Below are 24,137 nucleotides of genomic sequence, written 5' to 3' on the forward strand. Positions count from 1 at the left end.
AGTGTTTAAACACATCTACAGCTATAGATCTATCACCCCACAAAGTTTGGATGTTCAAGTCTTTGCCATTTTTGAGATCTCGAGGTGACAAGCTTTTTGTCGCGGGACAGGAAACGGACGAACGGAAGTGAATTTAGAAAATCTTTTACTAAAAGCCTCTAGATGTTTATATTTTCAGTCATTCGTGAAAATTTTATAAAAATTCATCGAGACATCTCTGAGAAATTCACAAGACAAAAAGGGGAAAAAAATAATAATAAAAAGAAACATTACAATCACTATAAGGTCTTCCGTTGGAAACGGAAGACCTTAATTAAATCAAATGAGTAAGGGTGAAATACATTAATACACGTAACACATGTGTAATGCACAGGTGATTCTTAAAGTTAACTTTAAAAATAGTTTTCTTTCCTAATTTTACAACGGATAATAAAATATCACCAATCTTTACCACAATTTTAGCAACACAATAACAATGTTTTTTTATTCTATTTAAACAACCTCTTTGACCAGTATATTTTTCACAAATTCATATAAACAACATTCAACTCTTTGCTATTAATTTTTATGTTTTTAAGAATTCAGAATTTTCCGGGTTGACCGACGGGCTTTAAATTTAGTCTTAATGGATGTCATGATCCAGCAATTTACCTTAATGCTTACCTTACGTATGTGCTTTTACAACTTTTTTTCCTGTTAAATATACTTATCTGGACTTTTAAAAACTAAATAGAAACATTGAATAAAATTATGACATTTATTTATTTTGATCAGATTCCCCAGTATCAGTATCGTGAATAATACGTATCGGATTGCAAAAGGTCTTGTCGTAAACCAAATAACCGAGAATCGACCACTGTACGGGTCCAGCGCCAGCTGTAAAAACTTGTGACTTCAGGCGATAATCGTTATAATGACAATGATGCCGATATATGATGCATAATTTCTGAAGTTTTATGATTCAGAGATCTTTGGCTTTTGCTCAAAATCATCGTTTTATCTTAAAACTATTTCTTTTTCAGTTTCACTACGTCTCCAAATTATCGAGAGACGGTCGATGTTGATTGTAGATTAGTTCTCCTTTAAATCCATTCATTACTTTCCAAATGAAAGCTGGATACTATGATACTATAGTAAATAACAACACATTGTGTGGAATTAGCAACGACACGCTGCAGCTATTTAATATTTGGCATATTAAACGTACACACGCATAATAATGGCATAAAGTTGGATCACATGATTTATTTATTTTAATAAAACAATTCTGAAAATTTAAACTTTCCGCTGTACGTGTCGTCCTAAACTGGTATTTAACACCTGAGCAATTCTTTATATAGCCTTGCTAATAAACCGGTTCTTAAGAACCAGGTGACACAAACAGGTATTCGAATGAAAACCTTATATATCCGGATAATTAATTCATTATTATACCAAGTAGAAATTGATTTCTGTCTAATTCGTCCCTCAAACGAAAAAAATCATATGTAACGGTATTGTCAATCATCGATCATTAATAGTAGGGCAAGCGTCTGGAAAAAAAATCCTTTACCAGGTCACGCGTCTAGCGCTCTGAACCATTTCAATGACCGAGTGTGAATGTTAATTAAAGGTAACGCTTGCATATACACAGACACTTCGAGGTATCGAGGGTAAAAAACAATATATTATGAATAACGGGACTGCAGATTAACTTTGATGGGTTTTGAGAGACCAAGAGTTTGAGAAATCAAGAGTAAATTTGCTTAATTATATGTGGAAAAAATCAGGACTGGAGACTCACTTCAAGGATCAAGAACTTCGAGCGATCGAAATTCGAGCCATCAAGAGTTACCTGTACATTTTTAACATTAATGGTATAATTTCATAGCATTAGTGGGTTGTCTTTTATATCAAGCATTTTTATTCAGTTTGTTATTTATCAAACAACAGCTAACGTTTCTGAGTAAGGTAGGACATTATTTCTTTGCAAATTGAATTGGTAAAAGTTTTACATCCATCCATTCAAAGCTGATAGTCCTTGGAATAATGGTGACCGCAAAAATACTCTTGCTTTTTCTGCTACCTTATCCCAATCGCAGGATTCCATCACGTTGTTAAAAGGATTTGCCGGATCCACCACATAATATGGACCACTGAAAATAATACTTTTTATAGATATTAATCAGGAATATAGAAATCAAAAAAGTTAATTAAGCTGCAGAGGAAGTAAATATGCAGCATTTGATTCACCACAAAAAGCATTGTTAATTAAATGTGCAATAGTTTATATTGTAACATATGTGTTTCAAAAATATTTTTGTATCAGTTTTAATTGTAGAAAAATACAAGATGAAGATAAAAGTCACTGACGTAACAAGGTGTCTAACCGCGGTCCTATCGGGTGTGAATCGGGTTACTTACCCATTACTCTATATGCTGTTCTGTTTATATTAGTTTTTAAAGATAGTCCATTAGTCAATCGATGTTTTCAAATGAATATTATTTCGATATTTTTCACGCTTAACTCTAGATTGTTGTTTTATTTGATAAAACTTTGATTACTTATATTTTCTTTGATATGTATGAATTATTTTTAGATTGTTTTGGTCTTATAAGATTTTCTTTGTTCTAAAACTTCCGGTCGCTAACTAACACAGCCATTAGAAAATTGCACTTGACTTGGACGCATCATCTAAATGTAAGTATAATTACAGTTGAGTAATTCTTATTTTATCATTTATTTGTAGGAACGACACACACACACACACACATACTCGTAAAGACATGAAACTCACTACACATGACTTTTCACCAGAATGTCACTACACTATTTTCTAAGGGTCGTGAAGAAAAAATTTGAGCAAGTTTATAAAAGACTGTCTACTCTTATTAGCCTAGGGGGCTAATAATTCGTAAATTCATTATATTAAAAATTTGGTTTTTCCCCTGAACTCCACTACATCAGACCACGTGACCCACCAGTTAGACACACGATTCTCACTACATTGTCAGGTTTGAAATACACACATGAAACTGACTACTTACATTAATTTTACTTATTTATCCCAACTTCTCATTATCAAATGATTTGATACACCATTCATTTTTTGTACAGTTTCTAAAGATTTGTGATTTATAGTGGATTTTAAATAACGTATGTGGCAACACACTTTGAGAAAAGTACACACTTAAAAAAAATAAAACGCGTTAAACTTAGGACTAAGCTAACGCAGTTTGAAAAAAAAAAATTCAAAGTGCGTTATGAAGGAACTTTAACATTTTTTATTATCGAAACACTTAACGCACTTTAAAAAATTATGTTAAAATAGAAAAATCTGGAATTGAATTTCTAATTTGCTGATTGTATGATGAATTGTTAACACTAGTAAATCTCATTAACCGTCTTTGAGAACGGGGGTGGGTGTGGGTTAACCAATCATACAGGTCAATTACCAGTGCATCATTTACTAGTAATTGATTTCAGGAAGAAGGTTGCCTACCCCTTATCTTTCTATCCAAAACGTATGATATTCAGCAACTTGAAGTAAACGTTTCTGACATAGCCCAATGTATCAGATAAGAAGTACATTAGTTTTGCTGCATAGACAAAAAAAGGAAAAAGGCAATTGCTACGCGATGCAGTTTATGTCATATTTGGATAATTTAAAACTCCTGATTTGTTCTTGTGTAAATTGTCAAACTACGTAAGCTTATCAGAAAAAAATTCTATTCGAGAAACTGTTTATAAAGTAAGCTGAGAATGCATTGGGTTCTTTTTTTTTTTTAAAATATATCGCATTGAGCTAAACAATATCAAACCAAGGTTAAAACAATCAGTTATTGTATGTCAATAAAAGTATCAATTATTTGGACCAAATCCTGAACAGTTTTTTATAATATCGACGATATCAACGCACTTTGAAAAAAAAATAAAAGCGCGTTTAACTGGTTCCAAAATTACTAGTAACACACTTTGAATTTTTTTCAAAGTGCGAAATATTTCAAAATACATGTAACAAACCTATAAATCTTTGAATAAATCCAATTTTTTGTTTTTCAATTATTTTTTTGATTTTTGAATAGCTAAAACCGAATGTTGTAATTAGAACAACTAATGGACCGTGGCAGTTTAGTTATTGAAAGAGAAATCCTATCACAGGCCCCTTCTACCTACATATACATGTATATCACACGCATATACAAACATCCATCATCTTTCATTTTCAGCCAAAGCTGTATGATTATTAAAAGACAGAATGACGGCACAACTTCTGAGTAGAGCACTAGTTTTAATGGTGAAATTACAGATTATGATATAAAAATTCATGCAATTATTCACACCAAAATGCTCAATCACATTGATTATTTCTACATAATATTGCAAGGCATATACAAAAACAAGATCATGCATTAGCTAAGCTTATTTCATGCTAGGATCTAGAGGGAGGTCAGGGGGGTCTGACCCCCCCCCCCCCTTTCAAAATTAAAATTTCTTTAAATTACATTATAAAATTACCAAAAATATGCCTCGGACCCTCCCCCCCACGACAAACTCAAATAACCGTCCGACCCCCCTGGAATTCTTTTTGGATCCGCGCATATATTTTTTGACGTAGTGATGTTGATAAGTTAAATAAAAATGAATATCAATGATTATGAAATTAATTAAGACATTAAATTAGACTCTGACTTTTTATTGAGTATTACTAAAACATTTAAATATTAATATGAACAAGGCAATATGATCGTTTAGGAACATTAAAACAGCAAAATATGTACATTGTATAACCCAACTTTCAACTGAATTTACACGTACATGTACACGTAAAAAGTGTATTAATTCTCTCATATCTTCATTTTTGGGAGAATACATGAAAACCACACGATCAATCAAAAATGTACCAGAGTTTCATTATCATTTCTAAACCAGTATTGATTAAAGCAATATTCATGGCGTAGATTTTTTTCCGTTGACACTATTGGTCCTCAATCGTCTATCTAGGAAGTTAACCTATGTCTGAACACTGGTGCTGCAACACAAAAATATTTGTCAAAATATAAATTCTGAGAATGTGTTTCATCTCTGTAAAGCAAGACTTTCAAATGTACTTTTTTCAGATTTTATGCAATACTAAAAGGTATCACTACTCACTCTCTCTCTCTCTCTGTCTCTCTCTCTCTGTATCTCTGTCTCTCTGTCTCTCTCTGTCTCTCTCTCTCTCTTTCTCTCTCTCTCTCTCTCTCTCTCTGTATCTCTGTCTCTCTTTCTCTCTCTGTCTCTCTCTCTCATAACTATCAATGAAAAACACATGTAGAGGCATTAAGTTAAAAATTCACTTTAAACTTTAAATTCACAAACTATCTCCCTCTCTTTCTATTTTAAATTTCCCTATCTTTCATTTTTTTTTTAATGCCTTATCTCAGTTTCATGCTGTTATCCCCTTTTTACACACATCTAGTGACATTCAGGAAAAGTGTATCAATGATGAATTAACTTCATATTGATGAAAACTTAAAGAAGTTTTCTCTATATTCTCTTTCTCTTTTTTTATTTCTCCCCTCTCTCTTCATCTCTCTTTATTTATTTTTCTCTCTCTTTTTAAGAAATAACATTTAATTTATACTTTACCTTAATATGTATAATCTTAGACAATGGCTTTTCCATGTGAGACAAACACTTTTCTCAGGAAACCTCATTTAGCTTGGATATTTTTCCTGAAAGTATAAGACAACAATAAACATAAAAAAAAAGATTTTGTTTACTTTGTTTTACTCTTTATAAAAAAAGGTTATGTTTTGTTATACAAGGAAGTTTTTAGAAATGTTTAATTGACCTATATAAAAGTGTTCAAATATTGCTGCTGTTGTTATGTTCTACATGATCTCTCTCTCTCTCTCTCTCTCTCTCTCTCTCTCTCTCTCTCTCTCTCTCTCTCTCTCTCTCATTTGAACACATTTCTTTTATAAGTCCTCTCACTCCCTCTCTACCTTCTGCAAAGGTCTTTGTCTCTAACTTTGTTTCAATTTCACTGACTCTCTCTCTCTCTCTCTCTCTCTCTCTCTCTCTCTCTCTCTCTCTCTAATTGCCATCACATTTAGTTATTTACACTCATGTAGTGACATTCAGGTAAAAAAAATTCAAAAGAAAAAATTGCTTCATTTGAACTTCATCTCAATAGAACAAAAATCCCTTGATTTAAACAAAATGTTTTAATAAGTCCTCTAACTTTCTCTCTCTCTTCCGATTTAATTTCTTTACCTTTAACTTATTTTCTATCAACTTCTTTCTCTCTTTTAAATGAACATTACTTTTCATTATTTACACACACATAGTGAAACCTCCTTTGAAGAAAAAGCTGTAAAAAGGCCTCTCACTTCCTCTCTCCCGTTCAATCTAATTATTTTATCTCTTAATTTCTATCAATTTCTCTGACTTTTTCAAACATACATCACATTTCGTTATTTACACCCATGTAGTGACATTCAGGTCAAATATCTAAATTGAAAAACATGTTTTACTTAAACAAAATGTTAATAATTCCTCTCTCTTCCTCTCTCCCTTTTGATTTAATTCCTTTAAATCTAACTTTGTCTCTCTCTCTCTCTCTCTCTCTCTCTCTCTCTCTCTCTCTCTCTCAAATTGACATCACATTTAGTTATTTACACGCGTGTAGTGACATTCAGGTAAAGTATCTAAATAGAAAAATTACTTCATTTATACAAAACAGTTGTATTAAGTCTCACTTCCTATCTTTCCTCCACTCTGATTTCTTTATCTTATATTTCCTCTCTCTCTCTCTCTCTCTCTCTCTCTCTCTCTCTCTCTCTCTCTCTCTCTCTCTCTCATATTAACATCACATTTAGTAATTTACACTCATGTAGTGATATTCAGGCAAAAAAAATTCAAAAGAAAAAATTGCTTCATTTGAACAAAAAGTTTTAATACTTCCTCTATCTTTCTCTTTCCCTACCAAACTGATTTCTTTCTCTCTTATTTTTTATTAAATTCTCTCTCTATTTTCCAATTGACATTACATATAGTTATAAACACACATGTACTGACATTTAGTAAAAGTATCTCAATTAACAACAAAAAATTACCTCCTTTGAATAAAAAGTTGTAATAAGTCCTCTCACTTCCTCTCTCCCTCTCGATCTAATTCCTTTATCTCTAAATTTATATCTATTTCTCTGACTTATTTCAAAAAGACATCACATTTAGTTATTTACACACATGTAGTGACATTCAGGTAAAATATCTAAACTGAAAATCATGCTTTATTTAAACAAAATGTTAATAAGTCCTCTCCCTTCCTCTCTCCCTTTTGATCTAATTCCTTTAAATCTAACTTAGTGTCTATCAACCTCTCTCTCTCTCTTTCAAATTGACATCACATTTAGTTATTTACACGTCTGTAGTGACATTCAGGTAAAGTATCTAAATAGAAAAACATGCTTTATTTATACAAAAAAGTTGCATTAAGTCTCATTTCCTTTCTCCCCTCCACTCTGACTTTTTTATCTTCTATTTCTTTTTGACATCTCTCTCTCTCATATTAACATCACATTTAGTAATTTACACTTATGTAGTGACATTCAGGCTAAAAATGTCAAATGAAAAAAATTGCTTCATTTGAATAAAAAGTTTTAATACATCCTCTATCTATCTCTCTCTCTGTAGCGAACTGATTTCTTTCTCTCTTATTTTTTTATTAATATCTCTCTCTCTCTCTCTCTCTCTCTCTCTCTCTCAAATTGCCATTCCATTTAGTTATTAACACACATGTAGTGACATTCAGGTAAAGTATCTCCATAGAAAAAAAGTGCTTCACTCAAACAAAAAGTTGTAATAAGTCCTCTCACTTTCTCTCTCTCTTCTTCTAATTCTAATCTAATCTAATTCTTCTATCTCTAAATTTATATCTATTTCTCTGACTTTTCCAAATACACTTTACATTTACTTTTTAACACACATGTAGTGACATTTAAGTAAAATATCTAAATTGAAAAAAAAATGCTTTATTTTAACAAAATGTTAATAATTCTTCTCCCTTCCTCTCTCCCTTCTGATCTAATTCCTTTAAATCAAGCTTAGTTTCTATCAACTTTTCTCTCTCTCTCTCTCTCTCTCTCTCTCTCTCTCTCTCTCTCTCTCTCTCTCTCTCAAATTGACATCACATTAAGTTATTTACATAAATGTAGTGACATTCAGGTAAAGTATCTAAATAGAAAAATTACTTTATTTATACAAAAAGTTGAAATTTCTCATCTCACTTCCTATCTTAATCCCTGTACTCTAATTTCTTCAACTTTTATTTCTTATCAACTTCTCTCTCTCTCTCTCTCTCTCTCTCTCTCTCTCTCTGTCTCTCTCTCTCTCTCTCTCTCTCTCTCTCTCTCTCTCTGTCTCTCTCTCTTTCTCTCTCTCTCTCTCTCTCTTTCTCTCATGTCCTCTATCTTCTTCTCTCCCTTCCAATACAATTTCTTTTTTCATATTTTCTATTAAGTTATTTGTCTCTCTTTTTCAAATTGACATAACATTCAGTTATTTACACACTTGTAGTGACATTCAGGTAAAGTATCTCCATAGAAAAAAATTGCTTCACTTCAAACAAAAAGTTTTAATAAGTCACTTTCTCTCTCCCTTCCAAACTAATTCCTTTGTTTCTTATTTTCTATCAAGTTTTCTGACTTTTTTTCAAATATACATAACATTTAGTTATTTACACATATGTAGTGACATTCATGTATTATATCCAAATAGAAAAAATGCTTCATTTTTTTTCAATAATTCCTCTCTCTCTCTCTTCCTCTCTCCCTTCCAATCTAATTCCTTTAAATCAAACTTAGTGTCTATCAGCTTCTCTCTCTCTTTCAAATTGACATCACATTTAGTTATTTACACGCATGTAGTGACATTCAGGTAAAATATCTAAATAGAAAAATTACTTCATTTATACAAATTAGTTGTATTAAGTCATCTCACTATTTCTCCCCTTCAATCTAATTCTCTCTCTCTCTCTCACTCTCTTTCTCTCTCTCACACGCACACACACACACACATAGCATTTCTCTTTTTCTGTTATTATTTGTAATAGTTAGTTGTTTACAATAAGTAACAAAAATTATACTGATACCTTCAAAAGCATCATTTTAAACATCTGCATCAAAAAACATATCAGTCATTGTCTGCAGATGCTTTCCATTTTGGGCCATTTCTCTTAAAAGAAAATGTAGAAAAATTTCAGATATGCATAGTATCATTCACAATTAATTGTTCATTCTTAATTTCTTAATAATCATATATATTGTATACAGTAATATATAATTATATAAAGAATTTAATTCAGCTCACTCAGATCAAATGTAAAAGTATTACTCATAGACACTAAAGTACAAATAAAGCTTCTTTCTCTTCTATATCCCTCTTTCTTTTTTTCCCTTAAGCATGTGCTTGTTTACAGTAAGAAAAATATTGTTCATTACCTGGAAAAGCACAATATCCAACATCTACATCATAAGGCACATCAGTCACTATTTGCAACAAAAAATTTGGTTTTGAGTCTCTAAAATAAAATGTAAAAAAGAAGAATAATATTGGTTACATGTTGAGTTCATTAATGCAACAAAATAATCAGCGTGAGTATATAAAATAATCCTTTTGTAAAGTATTGGACCCCATGAGGAAACCAATATCTTTTGCTTTTAACTTGAAAAAATCAGTATACATTATGTACATGTAATTGATTATTAAAAAAAAAACCTATATCACCATTTTAGTTTAAATAAAAAATCCTTTCCTATTGAACTAAATAGACCTCCATGAGGACACCCATGCTTTTCATTTCAACGTTAAAAATTCAGTTTACTTATTCACTCCAAAAACCTCATAAATATTCTTGGATCTTTACTTCTACCCTGATTTGTCTTAAATTACATTAACACTAAGAAATATTCACCATTAGTTTAAGTAAAAATCCTTTCCTGTGGAACTTAGACCCCCATGAGTAAATTTATACTTTTGATTTTAACGCTATAAATGCAGTATACTTGATCACTAAGGAAACTCCCTAAATTTATTTAAATCAATATTTGTACCCTTATTTAACCTAAATTACACAAATACTATGTAATAATTACCATTAGTTTAAGTAAAAATCCTTTCCTATTGAACTTACACACCCATGAGGAAAATCATTCTCCTATTTTAACGTTATAAAATCAGTAAACTAAATCACTTAGGAAACCCCTTAAATCATTTTCAATCAATATTTGTACCCTAATTAATCCTAAATTACACTAATACTAAGAAATAATCACCATTAGTGAAAGTAAAAATCCTTTCCTGTTGAACTTAGACCCCCATGAAGAAACCCACTCTTTTCATTTTAACGTTCTAAACTCAGTATACTTAATCACATAGGAAACCCCTTAAATCTTTTTCAATCAATATTTGTACCCTAATTTATCTTTAATTACACTAATACTAAAAAATTATCACCACTAGTTTAGGTAAAATCCTTTCCTGTTAAATTAAGACTCCCATGAGGAAACCCATAATTTTCATTCAACATTCTAAAATCAGTATACTTATTCACTTCGGAAACCCCCTAAATATTTTTCAGTCAATATTTATTCCCTGATTTATACTTTATTACATAAACACTAAGAAAAAATAACCATTGGTTTAAGTCAAAATCCATTCCTGTTGAACTTGGACTCCCATGAGGAAACTCATACTTTTCATTTTAATGTTATAAAATCAGTATACTTAATCACTAAGGAAACCCTTAATTCTTTTTCAATCAATATTTGTACCCTAATTTATCCTAAACTACATTAACACTTAGAAATAATCACCATTAGTTTAAGTAAAAGTTTTTTCCTTTTGAACTTAGACCCCCATGAGGAAAACCATACTTTTTATTTTAACGTTCTAAAATCAGTATGTTTTTACTTAGGAAACCCCTTAAATTTTTCTTCAGTCAATTTTTGTACCCTAATTTATTCTTAATTACACTAATGCTAAGAAATATTCATCATTTGTTTAAGTAAAAATTCTTAACTATTGAACTTGGACTCCCTTGAGGAAACCCATAATTTTCATTTTAACGTTCTAAAATCAGTATACAGCTTATTCACTTAGGAAACCCCTAAAATCTTTCTCAATCAATATTTGTACCCTAATTTATCCTAAAGTACACTAATGCTAAGAAATAATCACCATTAGTTTAAGTAAAATTTCCTTCTATTGAACTAAGACCCCCATTAGGAAAACCATATACTTTTTATTTTAACGTTCTAAAATCAGTATGTTTTCACTTAGGAAACCCCTTAAATTTTTTTTCAGTCAATATTTGTACTCTAATTTATCCTAAATTACACTAATGGTAAGAAATATTCATCATTAGTTTAAGTAAAAATCCTTTCCTATTGAACTTAGACTTCCATAAGGAAACCCTTAATTTTCATTTTAACGTTCTAAAATCAGTATAGTATTTATTTAGGCCCCCCCCCCCCTAAATTTTTTAAATCAATATTTGTATCCAAAAAAATCTCAAATTACACTAATACTAAGAAATAATCACCATTAGTTTAAGTAAAAATCCTTTTTTATTGAACTTAGACTCCCATGAAGAAACCCATAATTTTAATTTAAACGTTATGAATTCAGTATACTTATTCACTTAGGAAACCGTCTAAATCTTTTTCAATCAATATTTGTACCCTAATTTATCCTAAACTATACTAATGTTAAGAAAAATTCATCATTAGTTTAAGTAAAAATCCTCTCCTATTGAACTTAAACCCTGATGAGGAAACTTATATTTTTCATTTTAACGCTCTTAAATCAGTATACTAAATCACTTAGAAAACCCCTTAAATCTTTTTCAATCAATATTTGTACCCTAATTTATCCTAAATTACATTGATACTAAGAAATAATCACAATTAGTGTAAGTTAAATCCTTTTCTGTTAAATTTAGACTCCCATGAGGAAACCAATAATTTTCATTTTAAAGTACGTTATTAAATCAGTATACTTGATCACTTAGGACACCCCCTAAATCTTTTTCAATCAATATTTGTATCCTAATTTATCCTAAACTACACTTAAACTAGGAAATATTCATCATTAGTATAAGTAAAAATCCCTTTCCTATTGAACTTAGACCCCCATGAGGAAACTCATACTTTTCATTTTAACGCTCTTAAATCAGTATACTAAATCACTTAGGAAACCCCTTAAATCTTTTTCAATCAATATTTGTACCTTAATTTATCCTAAATTACACTAATACTAAGAAATAATCACCATTAGTGTAAGTTAAATCCTTTTCTGTTATATTTAGACTCCCATGAGGAAACCCATAATTTTCATTTTAACGTTATAAAATCAGTATACTTGATCACTTAGGACACCCCCTAAATCTTTTTCAATCAATGTTTGTGCCCTAATTTATCTTAAATTACACTAATACTATGAATTAATCATCATTAGTTTAAGTAAAAATCCTTTCCTATTGAACTTAGACTTCCATAAGGAAACCCTTAATTTTCATTTTAACGTTCTAAAATCAGTGTAGTATTTATTTAGGAAACCCCCCCTAAATTTTTTAAATCAATATTTGTATCCTAATTTATCTCAAATTACACTAATACTAAGAAATAATCACCATTAGTTTAAGTAAAAATCCTTTTTTATTGAACTTAGACTCCCATAAAGAAACCCATAATTTTAATTTAAACGTTATGAATTCAGTATATTTATTCACTTAGGAAACCGTCTAAATCTTTTTCAATCAATATTTGTACCCTAATTTATCCTAAACTATACTAATGTTAAGAAATAATCATCATTAGTTTAAGTAAAAATCCTCTCCTATTGAACTTGGACCCTGATGAGGAAACTTATATTTTTCATTTTAACGCTCTTAAATCAGTATACTAAATCACTTAGAAAACCCCTAATATGTTTGTATTAATATAATTATGTAACGTAATTCATCCGTATTTTTAATGAAATAGTACAATTGAAAAGGTATATCAATCAAGTACATGTATGTGGAAACAGCATAACTATTCCACAGAACACAGCATTATGATTTTTAGAAAGATAGAGGAAATTAGGATTAAAAGTTGGCAATGTTTACAGAATGTTTTTAAACAGGTATTATGATAAAAGCTATGCTGATTGAGGTTAAAAGATCACATATTTTGCTTTTAATACATAGTATTTATTTAAAAGAATTAAATATAGACTCAGTGTTAACCAGTTGGGAAAAAATACCGCTAAATCTGTAAATTGAGGAAATATCACCTATTTCTGATTAGGAATGGGGCCGAATTTCGGCCACTAAGAAGGTACTGATATATCCCTTAAAATATAAGTAATAATCTGTTCCATAATTAAATAAATCTTGAAATAAAATAGACACATTTTAATTCTAAATAAGTTACGATCCCTTCTTTGATTATGAATATGGCATTCGCATGATGTCAAAATTAGATCTCGTGTTCTCTTATCAGTGAAAAACTTAACAGGAAAGACAATGCCTGACCTTGTTATAGTCGTTTACCAGATTTATCTATTAGAATAGAATGATATAATTCCCTAGATATCGAAGAAAAAATGATACTTACTGTAAACAATTATTTCCATCTTCGAGTAGGAAGTTCCGATTGCGCATGCGCTATTTATATCCAATGGAGGGAAGTGTGTAAAGTACTCAAATGGACTCCACGATGCGTGTCAAAAAATTCACATACACACCGGAAACCCGAACATAGTACGATTTTATATTTTTTGAATCAAGTACGATGAGAAATAACGTTTCCGAACGATTTTACTTCCCACTACACGGGTGCATGTAGTGGGAAGAAAAAATGTAGTGGGATAAAACGTGTGTATTCATACTCGTGTAGTGGTATTCAGGTGCTTACACACACACACACACACACACACACACACACACACACACACACACATCAATTTTCAGTCGTCATATGGTTTATTTTACAGCGTGTGAACATTTGTTTCAGAATAACCATATGGTGGTTTTCGAAATGATTACTAACACTCATTTAAAATGATGTCAGAATACACATCCAAAAACGTTTGGGTTTTTTTGTGGTTAAAACACGATTGTGGTTTGACTGTTGCCTGGGTTCTTACAACAGATATACCGTATAGGAATACACACCTGACATAGTTGGTACTATAATTCTTAATCCATGCGTGTCTAATACGGCTGTAGTTAGTAATAGCTCTCAAAACATGGAAGAATCCTTTGCAGAGATTAAAGTTTTGAGGGCTCCCGGCATCTTCCCATTCCCCGATGACTATTAGTTCCAATACGTAGGACGATGGTAATCTCTGACCAACAGTACTCTCCTTAAAAGAGATATATCACATGAATTATTTCTGTTTTTTTTTATAATTTTTATAATTAGATTACTGTGGCATAGTTGGACTTCTAACTGACACTTTATTCGGTTATGTGAGTTTAAACAGTTTCCTTCATTAAATTATCACTAGAGTTTGACCCGTGCGTGCACGGGTTGACATTGTATATGATGGCCGACATTTACGAAAAAGATACATCGACACACCGTATTGTTGCCATTTTCATAATAAAGTTATAAGCCTACAAGCCTACAATAGCGCTATTATTTTCACTACATCCTGCTTATTTAGAATAATCTAACTGTGTCTCGGGACAGACCTATACCACTTAAATTAAAATGCCTCCCATATTGAAGCAAAAAATTGCAGAATAGCTCCGAAACGATTTTGGAGAAAATTAATGAAGCTGCTTTGAAAATAAGTCAGATTATTCATAATAAACCATCTTGAACCTGTAAATACCTTTCATCTAAAAATTTAATTCATATTAATGAAGAATTCAACACTTTCTCCAGCAAGGTTTTTCACTTGCTTCGAGTTGACATTCGAAACTATCGTGATTTTTCATATTAAATGCACTGAGTAAGAGTTATCTCCCGTATATGGCAAAATTTTAATGAAAATTTACACTAATATCGTTTCTGAGTTTATCCATGCAAATGTGATATTGTGGAAACAAAAACTAAAGAGCCTCTCGGGATTAAGGGTGAATGTAATGCGCATGGGCAAGATTGTAAAATCTGAAAAATCTATATGATTTCCGGATTGTTTACCGGAATTTTCGTTGATTTTTAATTAGCGAAGCTTGATTGAGAAAAAATAAAAACAAATTGGTAATCTCCAAGTGCCAGTAATGTTTAAAATATATAAAACAAATGACAGTAATCTTTCGATTTCTCGGTATTAAAGCCCAAACATTCGAGTCTTTTATTTTAATATAGTAGTATAGATACTTTCTTTATACATGTATATATCTAACATTTGTTTGGACTTCATACGACTCACCACAATGATAGACTTGTGTACTAAAGTGATTTAGATATATCTGTACTTTTGTATACGTAAACTCAGTGATAAGTAAAATAATACACATTTTTGCATGAACAAGACCTGTAAAATACTTGCTAGGTAAAAAATAAATCATAATCTGCAATCATATGTTACACGTTTTTAATAATTTGTTTTAATTCAAAGCTGCTATTATGGACATACATACTTTAATAAATATAATATAGAAAATAAACGCATTTTCAGGAATAAAGCGATTTGACTTCGTGACGTTTTATTTTTTTTTGTACATTTTGGTTTAAGGAAAATCAAAATTTGTTTAAAAATAGAAAACATTCAGGGTAATATTCTTTTGAAAATGCCGAGGGTTTCAGAATTTATAAATATTCCTCAATTTTTTTTTTAAACATATGAAATAATGATACTTGGATTTCATGAATTATCCATCTTTGTTAAGTTTTGCAGCCTAATAATTCACATTTCTTCAGGTGTCAGTGTTTTTATCTATAATGTTGTTTATGAATGTCACATATACTATGTAAAATCCCATCAAGACTTAACGATAGTTTTGTCGAAATTTCTTACCACTTTACAAATTTCAATTATAACAGATGATTTGCTTTAACTATGTGCTAAAATATTAAAATGTAGATACTTTAAATTCTGTTTTTTTCCAGTATTTGATCAAGCGAATCAATGTCTTGACTTTTGTTGGAACCCCAGAGACAAACTCAACCTGAAGTGGAGAGAGGGCGGCAGAATAATATGTTCTTGCTTTAGGCAAACAGGTCTCCATTTCTGTATAAATGGCATTTTTGGAATCTGCAATTTACAAAAATCGCTCTTTTGTCATTTTTATATTTTATAGTAAATGTTAAGACACTAGTTTGACAATTTCTGTTCTTCAATATTTTTCATCATTTTTTTCAATATCTAATCGCAATTGTAGAAATGCTTTTGTTATGAATTTATCTGAAATAAATGTATCTTAAATGTATGCATCTAAAAGTTTACTTACTGTATCTTAATATATCTGCACTTGGAAGTATGTCGACATCGTGAGAGTGACCATGACAAGTTACGGTCACTTGCACTGCGTGTGGTGTTGTTCTTTCGATGTAACAGCCGCCGTATGTACCGAGGTACACTTTCATCCGAGCAAAAATATCCCTAAGATTGTGTCGAACCTCTGATATGGTATGATAACTTGCTAAGAAAACAACAAGATCTGCATCAGACTTCCCTTTAACTGCCGTTCCTTTTCCTAGTGACCCACCCTACAACACAAGATAAGACTGCAACAGTACTTTTGGCATCTTCACAACTGAGTAGTCTTCATCTAGAGAATAAAATCTCGCGCACTTTTACGCAAGGAATAACAATTGTTAAGGGTTTTATTAATCTTATTTTTTAATTCAAAAGGCGCGTCAAATGAAAAACAAAAATATTCAGAAAAGTTAAAGATGTCAGCAAACCAAAATTAGCATAGTTTTTATAAGTGTAAATTTACCTTTCTAACTCCCGATGGTCTCAGTTGATCTGGAAAGCTGTTTTGCATAAACTGACAAAGCCGATCGACCACAGCTCTACAACTCTGGTTATAAGTCGTGTCTGGTTCAATTTCTTTCAGAACGAATGTGTTCAGTTTATCTGCTGTAATAGAGCTCAATGAGGAGGAGGAAGCAGACAAACCGAAGCTGGGAAGCGATCGCGGTAAGGAGTAGTCAAAAAAAGGTGATGTGGTTGGTATTGAAATTCCATGTTTATCATGATCATGCTGTTCTTTATGTGAAGGAAGCAGAAATCGGCGTTGTGGTACGCATGTGCCACAAAAATGAGGAAACTGGTGTGGATTACTTCTTCGGTATGCAAATGTGTATTGTCTTGGCATCTTTATTTAAAGTTTAAAATCTGAAATTATCATCAAAGAAGCAGCTGTAATTGCCACATCAAAAACATACATTACCATGTTATAAAATTTGTAAAGTACTTTTTTAAGCATACTAGCAATATTCATAAGCATCAATATGTATGTATGACTAATCCATATTTTGTATATTTCGTGTTCTCTACTCTACGTTTTCTTAGAGCAAGTATGTGCCCAAAAGTATACATTATATTGATAACTTACATTCGTCTTTCAAGATTATGCGTTTTGTTATTTTGGTGTTAAAATTTCATTATTTGCACATGATTAGAAAACTTCAATGATTGCATTTGTTAGTATTTGCCGCCATATATGGTTTACCGTAACATGTCAGGGCCCCTTTTAATTATACAATGAATTACAGAAAATACTCCATGATTTTGAAAAATGTCAAAGAAGTGTGAATAAATGAAAAGAACAGAATGGGCGGGTCCAAGAACAAAAAATATTTATTAATAAACAGATCGGAAAAGACTTTTACTTGTACATATGTAGTTAGCTGTGTTTATAATTATATGATTGACTTTTTTTTCTTTTTTATTCTTTATTCAATTTCGTACATGTAGTTATTATACATACAGTCAAATCATGGAAAAAATAAAAAAAAATTGAATCTCAAATCAATTTTACAACACTTAAATTACAAATTCCGGGTTTAAAAAAATACAACTTACAAATATTGTATTCGCATAAATTTTATATGTATATACTTCTAGTACCTGTGTTAAAATTTCTTTGTTTCCACTTTTTGTTTGCGGATTTTTGAAGTTATGAAATAAAATAAACAAGTTTGAAAAAGGAGGAGAGTAAATAACTAGAACTTTTCACGAAACATCTTTTGATATTTTGTTTCAAAAGGGACTAATCGATTCCCCAAAAAATCATCCTTTCATATGAATTTAAATCATAAACCTTAAAGTTTAAGCTTATTCATATAAAAGTTTACCAAAAATACATCCATTTAAATGATTTTTAGTTCACCTAAGTCGTTGTAAACTTTTCATATATTTACCTTCTTCTTCAAAATCGATGGGCCAACTAAATTCAACCAAGTTTGGCACAAAGCATTTTTTGCGAATTGGGTTCGTTTGCTTTAATGAAGGACCACGCACTCTTAAATAGGGAGATTAATAGAATGTAAAGAAAAAATGACGTTTGAAAGCATCCTAGTAGTGAAGATTTATATGTGTTTAAGTTATGATCCCCTGAAGTAGGGTACAGCTACAATGGGAGGCTAATTTTTTAGTGCAAAAAAAAAAGAGGGGAACATTTTTTTTTCAAAAATTAATCAGGCCTTTATCAGTAAGTGTTGAAATTGTTCCCTTTAATGATACAAAATTGCATGACTGAATGAAAATAAAATAACACATTTTCATTTTCCTAGATTCGCCTAATATTAGAAGGTATTCCTGTTGATATTTATTATACAATGACAAAATGCTTATACATTGATAAAATTGTGTTTAGATAAACAAACAACTATAAGACAGACAACAAGTTTGAAGCTAGTAGCCACTAACAGCAGTCACTAAGCCCATCAAAATAATTAAAATTGCTTTTGCTTTGTCATTGGCATATTATAATTAATATCAATATGATTAATAAAGAAGAAAATATGTATGATGATTGACAACTTTGAAGGCAGTAAAGCTTACCTGGATAAGAATTATATAATAGATATTCGATTAAGAATTAATCTTTTTCTACGGGCCCTAAGTTATGCAACGGATGATGTCTTAGATGTTTATTTTAAAATGTAGTTCTAAAAATGAAAAGATAGAATTTAAAGTATTAAAATACGCCTAAGGCGTAACATCAACAAAAAAACCAACAAAATAAATATTATGCATAATAAATAAAAGCAAAAACGAAACATTAAATGGAATTAAATGGTTTATATCTGCTAAAAATGTTTCTAAATTATTGCTAGCGAAATAGGACTAAAAAAGCTTACAAAGAAGTTACACTGTGCCTGAAAATGAAACCCGGGCCTTTTCACTTGCTCAGTAAACGATATGCACCAAACTTTAAATGTTATTACTGTATTCAAAAAAGGGACAATCAATCATCTATAATACGGTTTTTCATCTCTAAAAAATCAATGCCTGACGCAAGCGGAAACGCCCCAAATCCAACAGGGAATTTAGGGATTATTTTGCCATAAGTTATGACACTATAAGGTTCCAATTGAGTAATTTTGAAATCCTACTAATTATTAAAAAACATCGTATAAAATGCAAATACATATTTCTATAAAGCTGCCTGGATAGAATGGGTTCCATAAGTTGGTTTAGCAGAATATAGATGGACAGAAAGCTTAATCAGATTTTAAGGAAAATGAGTAATGTGTGTAAGTATTTGTGTATCGTCACTTTAAAAACTTTGTATACGCGCTATATCAGGGAAATGAAAACATATGAAACAGCCATGTTATTTAGTTTTCTGTCACGACTAAAAATACAGTGCTAAAAGCTTTGTAGAGAAAAATATGTTTTGTTAACAGATATTTACGACTATAACAGATTTTACAACTATTTTTCAAAGTACATATTGAACGTTTCATTTTATTATATATTACAAAAATAAATGCATTCAAAACGCGTGATGACTTCTACATTTTAGCTCATGGCACATGAATAGGCTTAGTATATTCAAGGGAAATTGAACGTCGCAGATTTCCAATGCAGAGTTAAGGGGAAATATATACACTCTATGTAAATATTACAATGAATAAATCAGACTTTATCCTAAAATATTGAGCCATCCTTGCTTTTTACACATTTTTTACACCCGACATAATCATGATTATAATTTCGTTTCAGTGATTTCAAAATATTATTAAAATATTATAAACACTGTGCTGGATAAATTATGCCAATGCCAAGGTGACATTTTTGCACCCGTCTATGGTGCATATATCGAACAATTCAATGATAGACCATTGCTTAAAGAGTTAACAACAACCTTTGTTATCTTTGTATCTTACCTGTCAGGTGAGATATTTACCTTTCAAAAATAAATTCCTATAGGCATAGAATATTTTCTCATAGGAAAAACAATATTCCTAAAGGTAATTTGAAATTTCCTATCTGAATACAAGAACTTCCTATAGGAATTTCCATTCCGATAGGATTTGATAAAATCCGATAGGAAAACTTAATATCCTATAGGAAAACTACATGTCTGAATCAATGTCCTACAGGAAATACCATTCTCCTATAGGAAATATATAATTCTTATAGGACTTTTTTATAAATCCTATAGGATTGTCAATATTTCCTGTAGGAGAATCCATTCTCCTTTGGGAATTATCATTTTCCTATGGGATATTAAATTTAAAGGTAAATATCTCACCTGTCAGGTGAAACACACTAAAAACAATTTTCCGAAACTGCAACTTAAGCGGGTGCAAAAATGTCACCTTGCCACTGACATTATTATCCGGCACAGTGTTTAAAGCATGATGCTTAGCTCTGTTGTGCATATCTGTACATTTGAACTGCAAATGTCTTAAAAACTGCAGGGGGGGGGGGGTAATCTGGAATAAAAGTATGCACCATATGTGCAATATAATGGGGAAAAAGTATTCCTTTTAAAGAAATGATCGGCATGAAATATATTTGGCCAGCTCTGTTAAAGTAATAGACTCCTTCATGATAACTGCGGTACTGCTCTCTTGCAGGGCAAAATGATATACTTTGCCGAAATTTCAGTAGGTAGATAATTAAGGTCAAGATCTAGTAAATGGATCCAGAGTGTCATTTTGGTGTTAAAACCATTACGACTTCATATTTGATTGAAAGAATCTTTTTCCCGTACTTAACCTGTAGGTAGTCAGTGTACCAGTGTATTTTAGATATAAATGTTAAAGAAATTATAAATGCACAAAAAACAAAAATAATACTTCTGATATTACGAAATCGAGTGTCATTTGGCCGACTAAATGTAACTAGAAATTTGGGATGGGCCTACTGTAACATTGGGACCCCTCCACTGCCTGGAAAAAAAGCTGTTTTTCTGCCTTTGTATATATGTCATTTTCTTAAGCGATTTCTTTTATTTATGTTCTAATATAGTTAAATATTCCCTGTTTCAATCATTCAAAGAACAATGGCTTATTGCAAAATTGCTTTTTCTTTTACATGTAGGAGGAATTATCAGCACAAAATGGGTTTCTATATACAACATTTTGTTAAGAAATGACTAAGTTCAACATGTATATTTTTCATGTTTCATAAAAAATCAAAATCTAAGCAATGTAAACATCTAAACGACTGAATTTTAAAATAGAAAAAGATTTTATCTTGGCATCTGTAGGATGATCGAGTTATCCGGACAAACGACTCGGTTCAACAGCTATTATTTTTGCATAGATTTTCAAAATTTAAGCAATATGCATATCTCTAATATATGTACAGCTGATCTGCAAGACAAAATGGGTATTCCATCATAGGCAGCCGCCCGCCTGCCATTTATTAACTGGATTTCTTCTACGGAAAACCCGGTTAAAATTATAACAGTCCACCCAATAACTCTCAAGTATTAACAAATCATAGGTTAAAACTTTGCCAGTAAAGAATGTTTTACAATTTTTTTAAATTATAGTCATTAGATTTCTGCAGACTGATGAATATTTTGTATCTAATTAAAAGGGTATCTTTTAAGCTGTCTACCTTAAACTATCTATCATCTTTTTATCTGTCTGTCTTTCTTTATCGAGTTTCATCATTAATGCACTTGTACAAAACACTACAGGTACATGTAATAGTAAAACTAATGTATTACTAATGTTAAACTACACGTGTTAAATAATGCTATCCATATAAGGTAGTGTACCCGACCTGTTAAAGAAACTTAGGAAAATGGAGAGGTGTAAATAAAATTCCTGCATTCAATTTGAGAACTTTGTATCAGTAAAGGGTGCAACTTTAACGCTTAGTGATAAAAATTTGCTTGAAGCTTTAGAACGGATTGCATGATTACATCAAAATAGTGGAACATTTTTGAAAAAATCATTTCAACAATTCAAGCAACAAAAGGAGCTTAATGTTTAAATTAAGAATATATGGAGAAAAAAGATATACTCTACTATGTTGTCTACTAGTAGATATTTTGTGAATGATACTCTAAAGACGGTCTAAAGCTTTTCGGGTCAGTTATGGCTAATGGTTCCTAGGTTATCGTTGTGGTCCTTTTGTTATTTTGCGTATCATCTCATAGAATGCACTTGCTTTTGTATATTGATCCTAGGGGTTCTTTAAAACAACATTATGTGGGATTAACACTTATACTGAAACACAAGATTGTAACCGTCCCCTTCATTCGTACGATAACCTTTTATAGAATGGTCAAATATACAATTTGGCGAAAAGAAGAAATTCTGCAAGAAGCTATGCAATTATGTAATAAATAAATAAGAAGAACTCGGAGGTAGCTTACCCTTCGAGATAGTTCTTTAGTTCCGTGTTTACCTTATACCACCTGACGTTTATTGACCCGTGGTGAATGGATTTTCAGAAAATGTTATGTATACTTATTACGTCTTATTATTCTCTCGTAACATACATTTTGTCGGCCTAGCTCGGATGTTTGTAAAGATAACGAAACAAGATTTTTTTCGTACTCAGGTGACGTTATCAATGAAAGCTCTGTATACTCTTTTAAATCATTGAAAACATGTAAATATCATTACTTATTGAGCATATAATTGTTGTATAGACCTTGTTTAAACACAAGTAATATTGCATTAGTAGCAGACGAATGTTTCTGCATGTATAGAAGGTTGTAAACCTTAAAGCTGACATGAATTCATAAATACGCATTATTTCCCTTTTATCACCGACTACCGCCATATCAGTTGTCGATTTCTATTGTTCTGCTCATCGCTACACACTCCCTATATAAGGCCGAGAGCACTATTCATGCTTCACCGCATTCAAGTATTTCATACAACCGAATACGTTACCTTGGACGAAAAGACGTGTAGAAACGCGTTTTGAACAAAAATAATATGACGGCAAGGAATATCCAATGAACGACGTAACAAGACAGTCTGAAATCCAGGCACATATACTTCAAAAATCCTCGATAATTGTAGAACTGTTTTCCTGTTATGTTATAACATTGCACATGCGCAACTACACACGGTGGCGGATCGAGTAATGTCAATGATCGCATGGATTTTAGAAACGGAGCGTTTTTATAGAAACCGATGGAAACAAGTCGATGTTACGATGTTACTTTCTTGGATTAACTATCATTTAGCTACTGGGTTGGAATTAGTGCCGCCGGGGTTTTTCAAAAAGATACAGACGTTGTGCATTGGGAATTCTTTCAAAGAATAAATATATTTTGTATTTTATTGATTGTTGTTTGCATTATTCTTTATTACAAACACTTTACTACAGAGTGAAGTTTATGCATTTTGAAGTCCGTGCAACCTGAATGCCTCGATCGGAAAGCAACCGACCGTAACTTTCCCGACCTGTATATATACCCCAGTGGCAGTAGCGGAGCGATCGAAACTAATATGGCAACCAAATGCTTTTATGAATTCATGTCATCTTTAACTTCTATAGGATTCAAAATATTGGGGTTTTTTTTAAACAAACCTTCATGTTGATTGAGCGAAATGGTGGGTGTACATTTTCTAAAAGGAAGTAGAAAATTAAACATGTTGTCCCCTCTCTTTTTACTTTCCAAGTGCAACAGATATAAATCTAAAATTCTAAAGAAAACAATTAAACAATAAAACCATTAAATTACCAAAATATGATAAGATATATCTTTTGAATACAAATAACCACTGTTATG

General features: G+C 31.2%; 1 protein-coding gene and 1 long non-coding RNA gene across 4 annotated transcripts; both read right to left on the reverse strand.

Moving 5' to 3' along the window:
• Window positions 1-322: 322 nt before the first annotated feature.
• Window positions 323-23,447, reverse strand: LOC128186242 (2'-5'-oligoadenylate synthase 1A-like). 2 transcript variants are annotated; one of them, XM_052856025.1, is made up of 6 exons: window positions 23,290-23,447; window positions 16,908-17,308; window positions 16,416-16,674; window positions 16,053-16,219; window positions 14,187-14,377; window positions 323-2,135 (listed from the first exon to the last, which is right to left on the reverse strand). In XM_052856025.1, exons 2-6 carry the CDS (start codon window positions 17,286-17,288, stop codon window positions 1,991-1,993), a joined length of 1,143 nt encoding a protein of 380 aa, XP_052711985.1. In that variant the 5' UTR covers window positions 17,289-17,308; window positions 23,290-23,447; the 3' UTR covers window positions 323-1,990. The 2 variants fall into 2 exon arrangements, with proteins under 2 accessions (XP_052711985.1, XP_052711986.1); XM_052856026.1 differs by having other exon boundaries at window positions 22,764-23,447.
• LOC128186243 (uncharacterized) lies at window positions 4,694-13,668 on the reverse strand. Of its 2 annotated transcripts, none has more exons than XR_008243911.1 (5): window positions 13,627-13,641; window positions 9,469-9,548; window positions 9,120-9,202; window positions 5,612-5,697; window positions 4,694-5,012 (listed from the first exon to the last, which is right to left on the reverse strand). It is a non-coding gene; the product is annotated as an uncharacterized LOC128186243 (long non-coding RNA). The 2 variants fall into 2 exon arrangements; XR_008243910.1 differs by having other exon boundaries at window positions 4,734-5,012; window positions 9,469-9,516; window positions 13,627-13,668.
• Window positions 23,448-24,137: the final 690 nt, after the last annotated feature.

The sequence above is a fragment of the Crassostrea angulata genome, chromosome 5, assembly GCF_025612915.1.
Source record: "Crassostrea angulata isolate pt1a10 chromosome 5, ASM2561291v2, whole genome shotgun sequence".
NCBI classification, from domain to species: domain Eukaryota; kingdom Metazoa; phylum Mollusca; class Bivalvia; order Ostreida; family Ostreidae; genus Magallana; species Magallana angulata.

What these genes read in the sequence shown, in the direction of transcription:
- LOC128186242 (XM_052856025.1), bottom strand. Translation starts at nt 17,288, where the DNA reads ATGCCAAGACAATACACATTTGCATACCGAAGAAGTAATCCACACCAG. An exon ending in GACCATCGGGAGTTAGAAAG is followed by an intron (nt 16,675 to 16,907) that starts GTAAATTTACAC and finishes CTTGTGTTGTAG; the next exon opens with GGTGGGTCACTAGGAAAAGG. An exon ending in GGAAAAAAACAGAATTTAAA is followed by an intron (nt 14,378 to 16,052) that starts GTATCTACATTT and finishes ATCTCTTTTAAG; the next exon opens with GAGAGTACTGTTGGTCAGAG.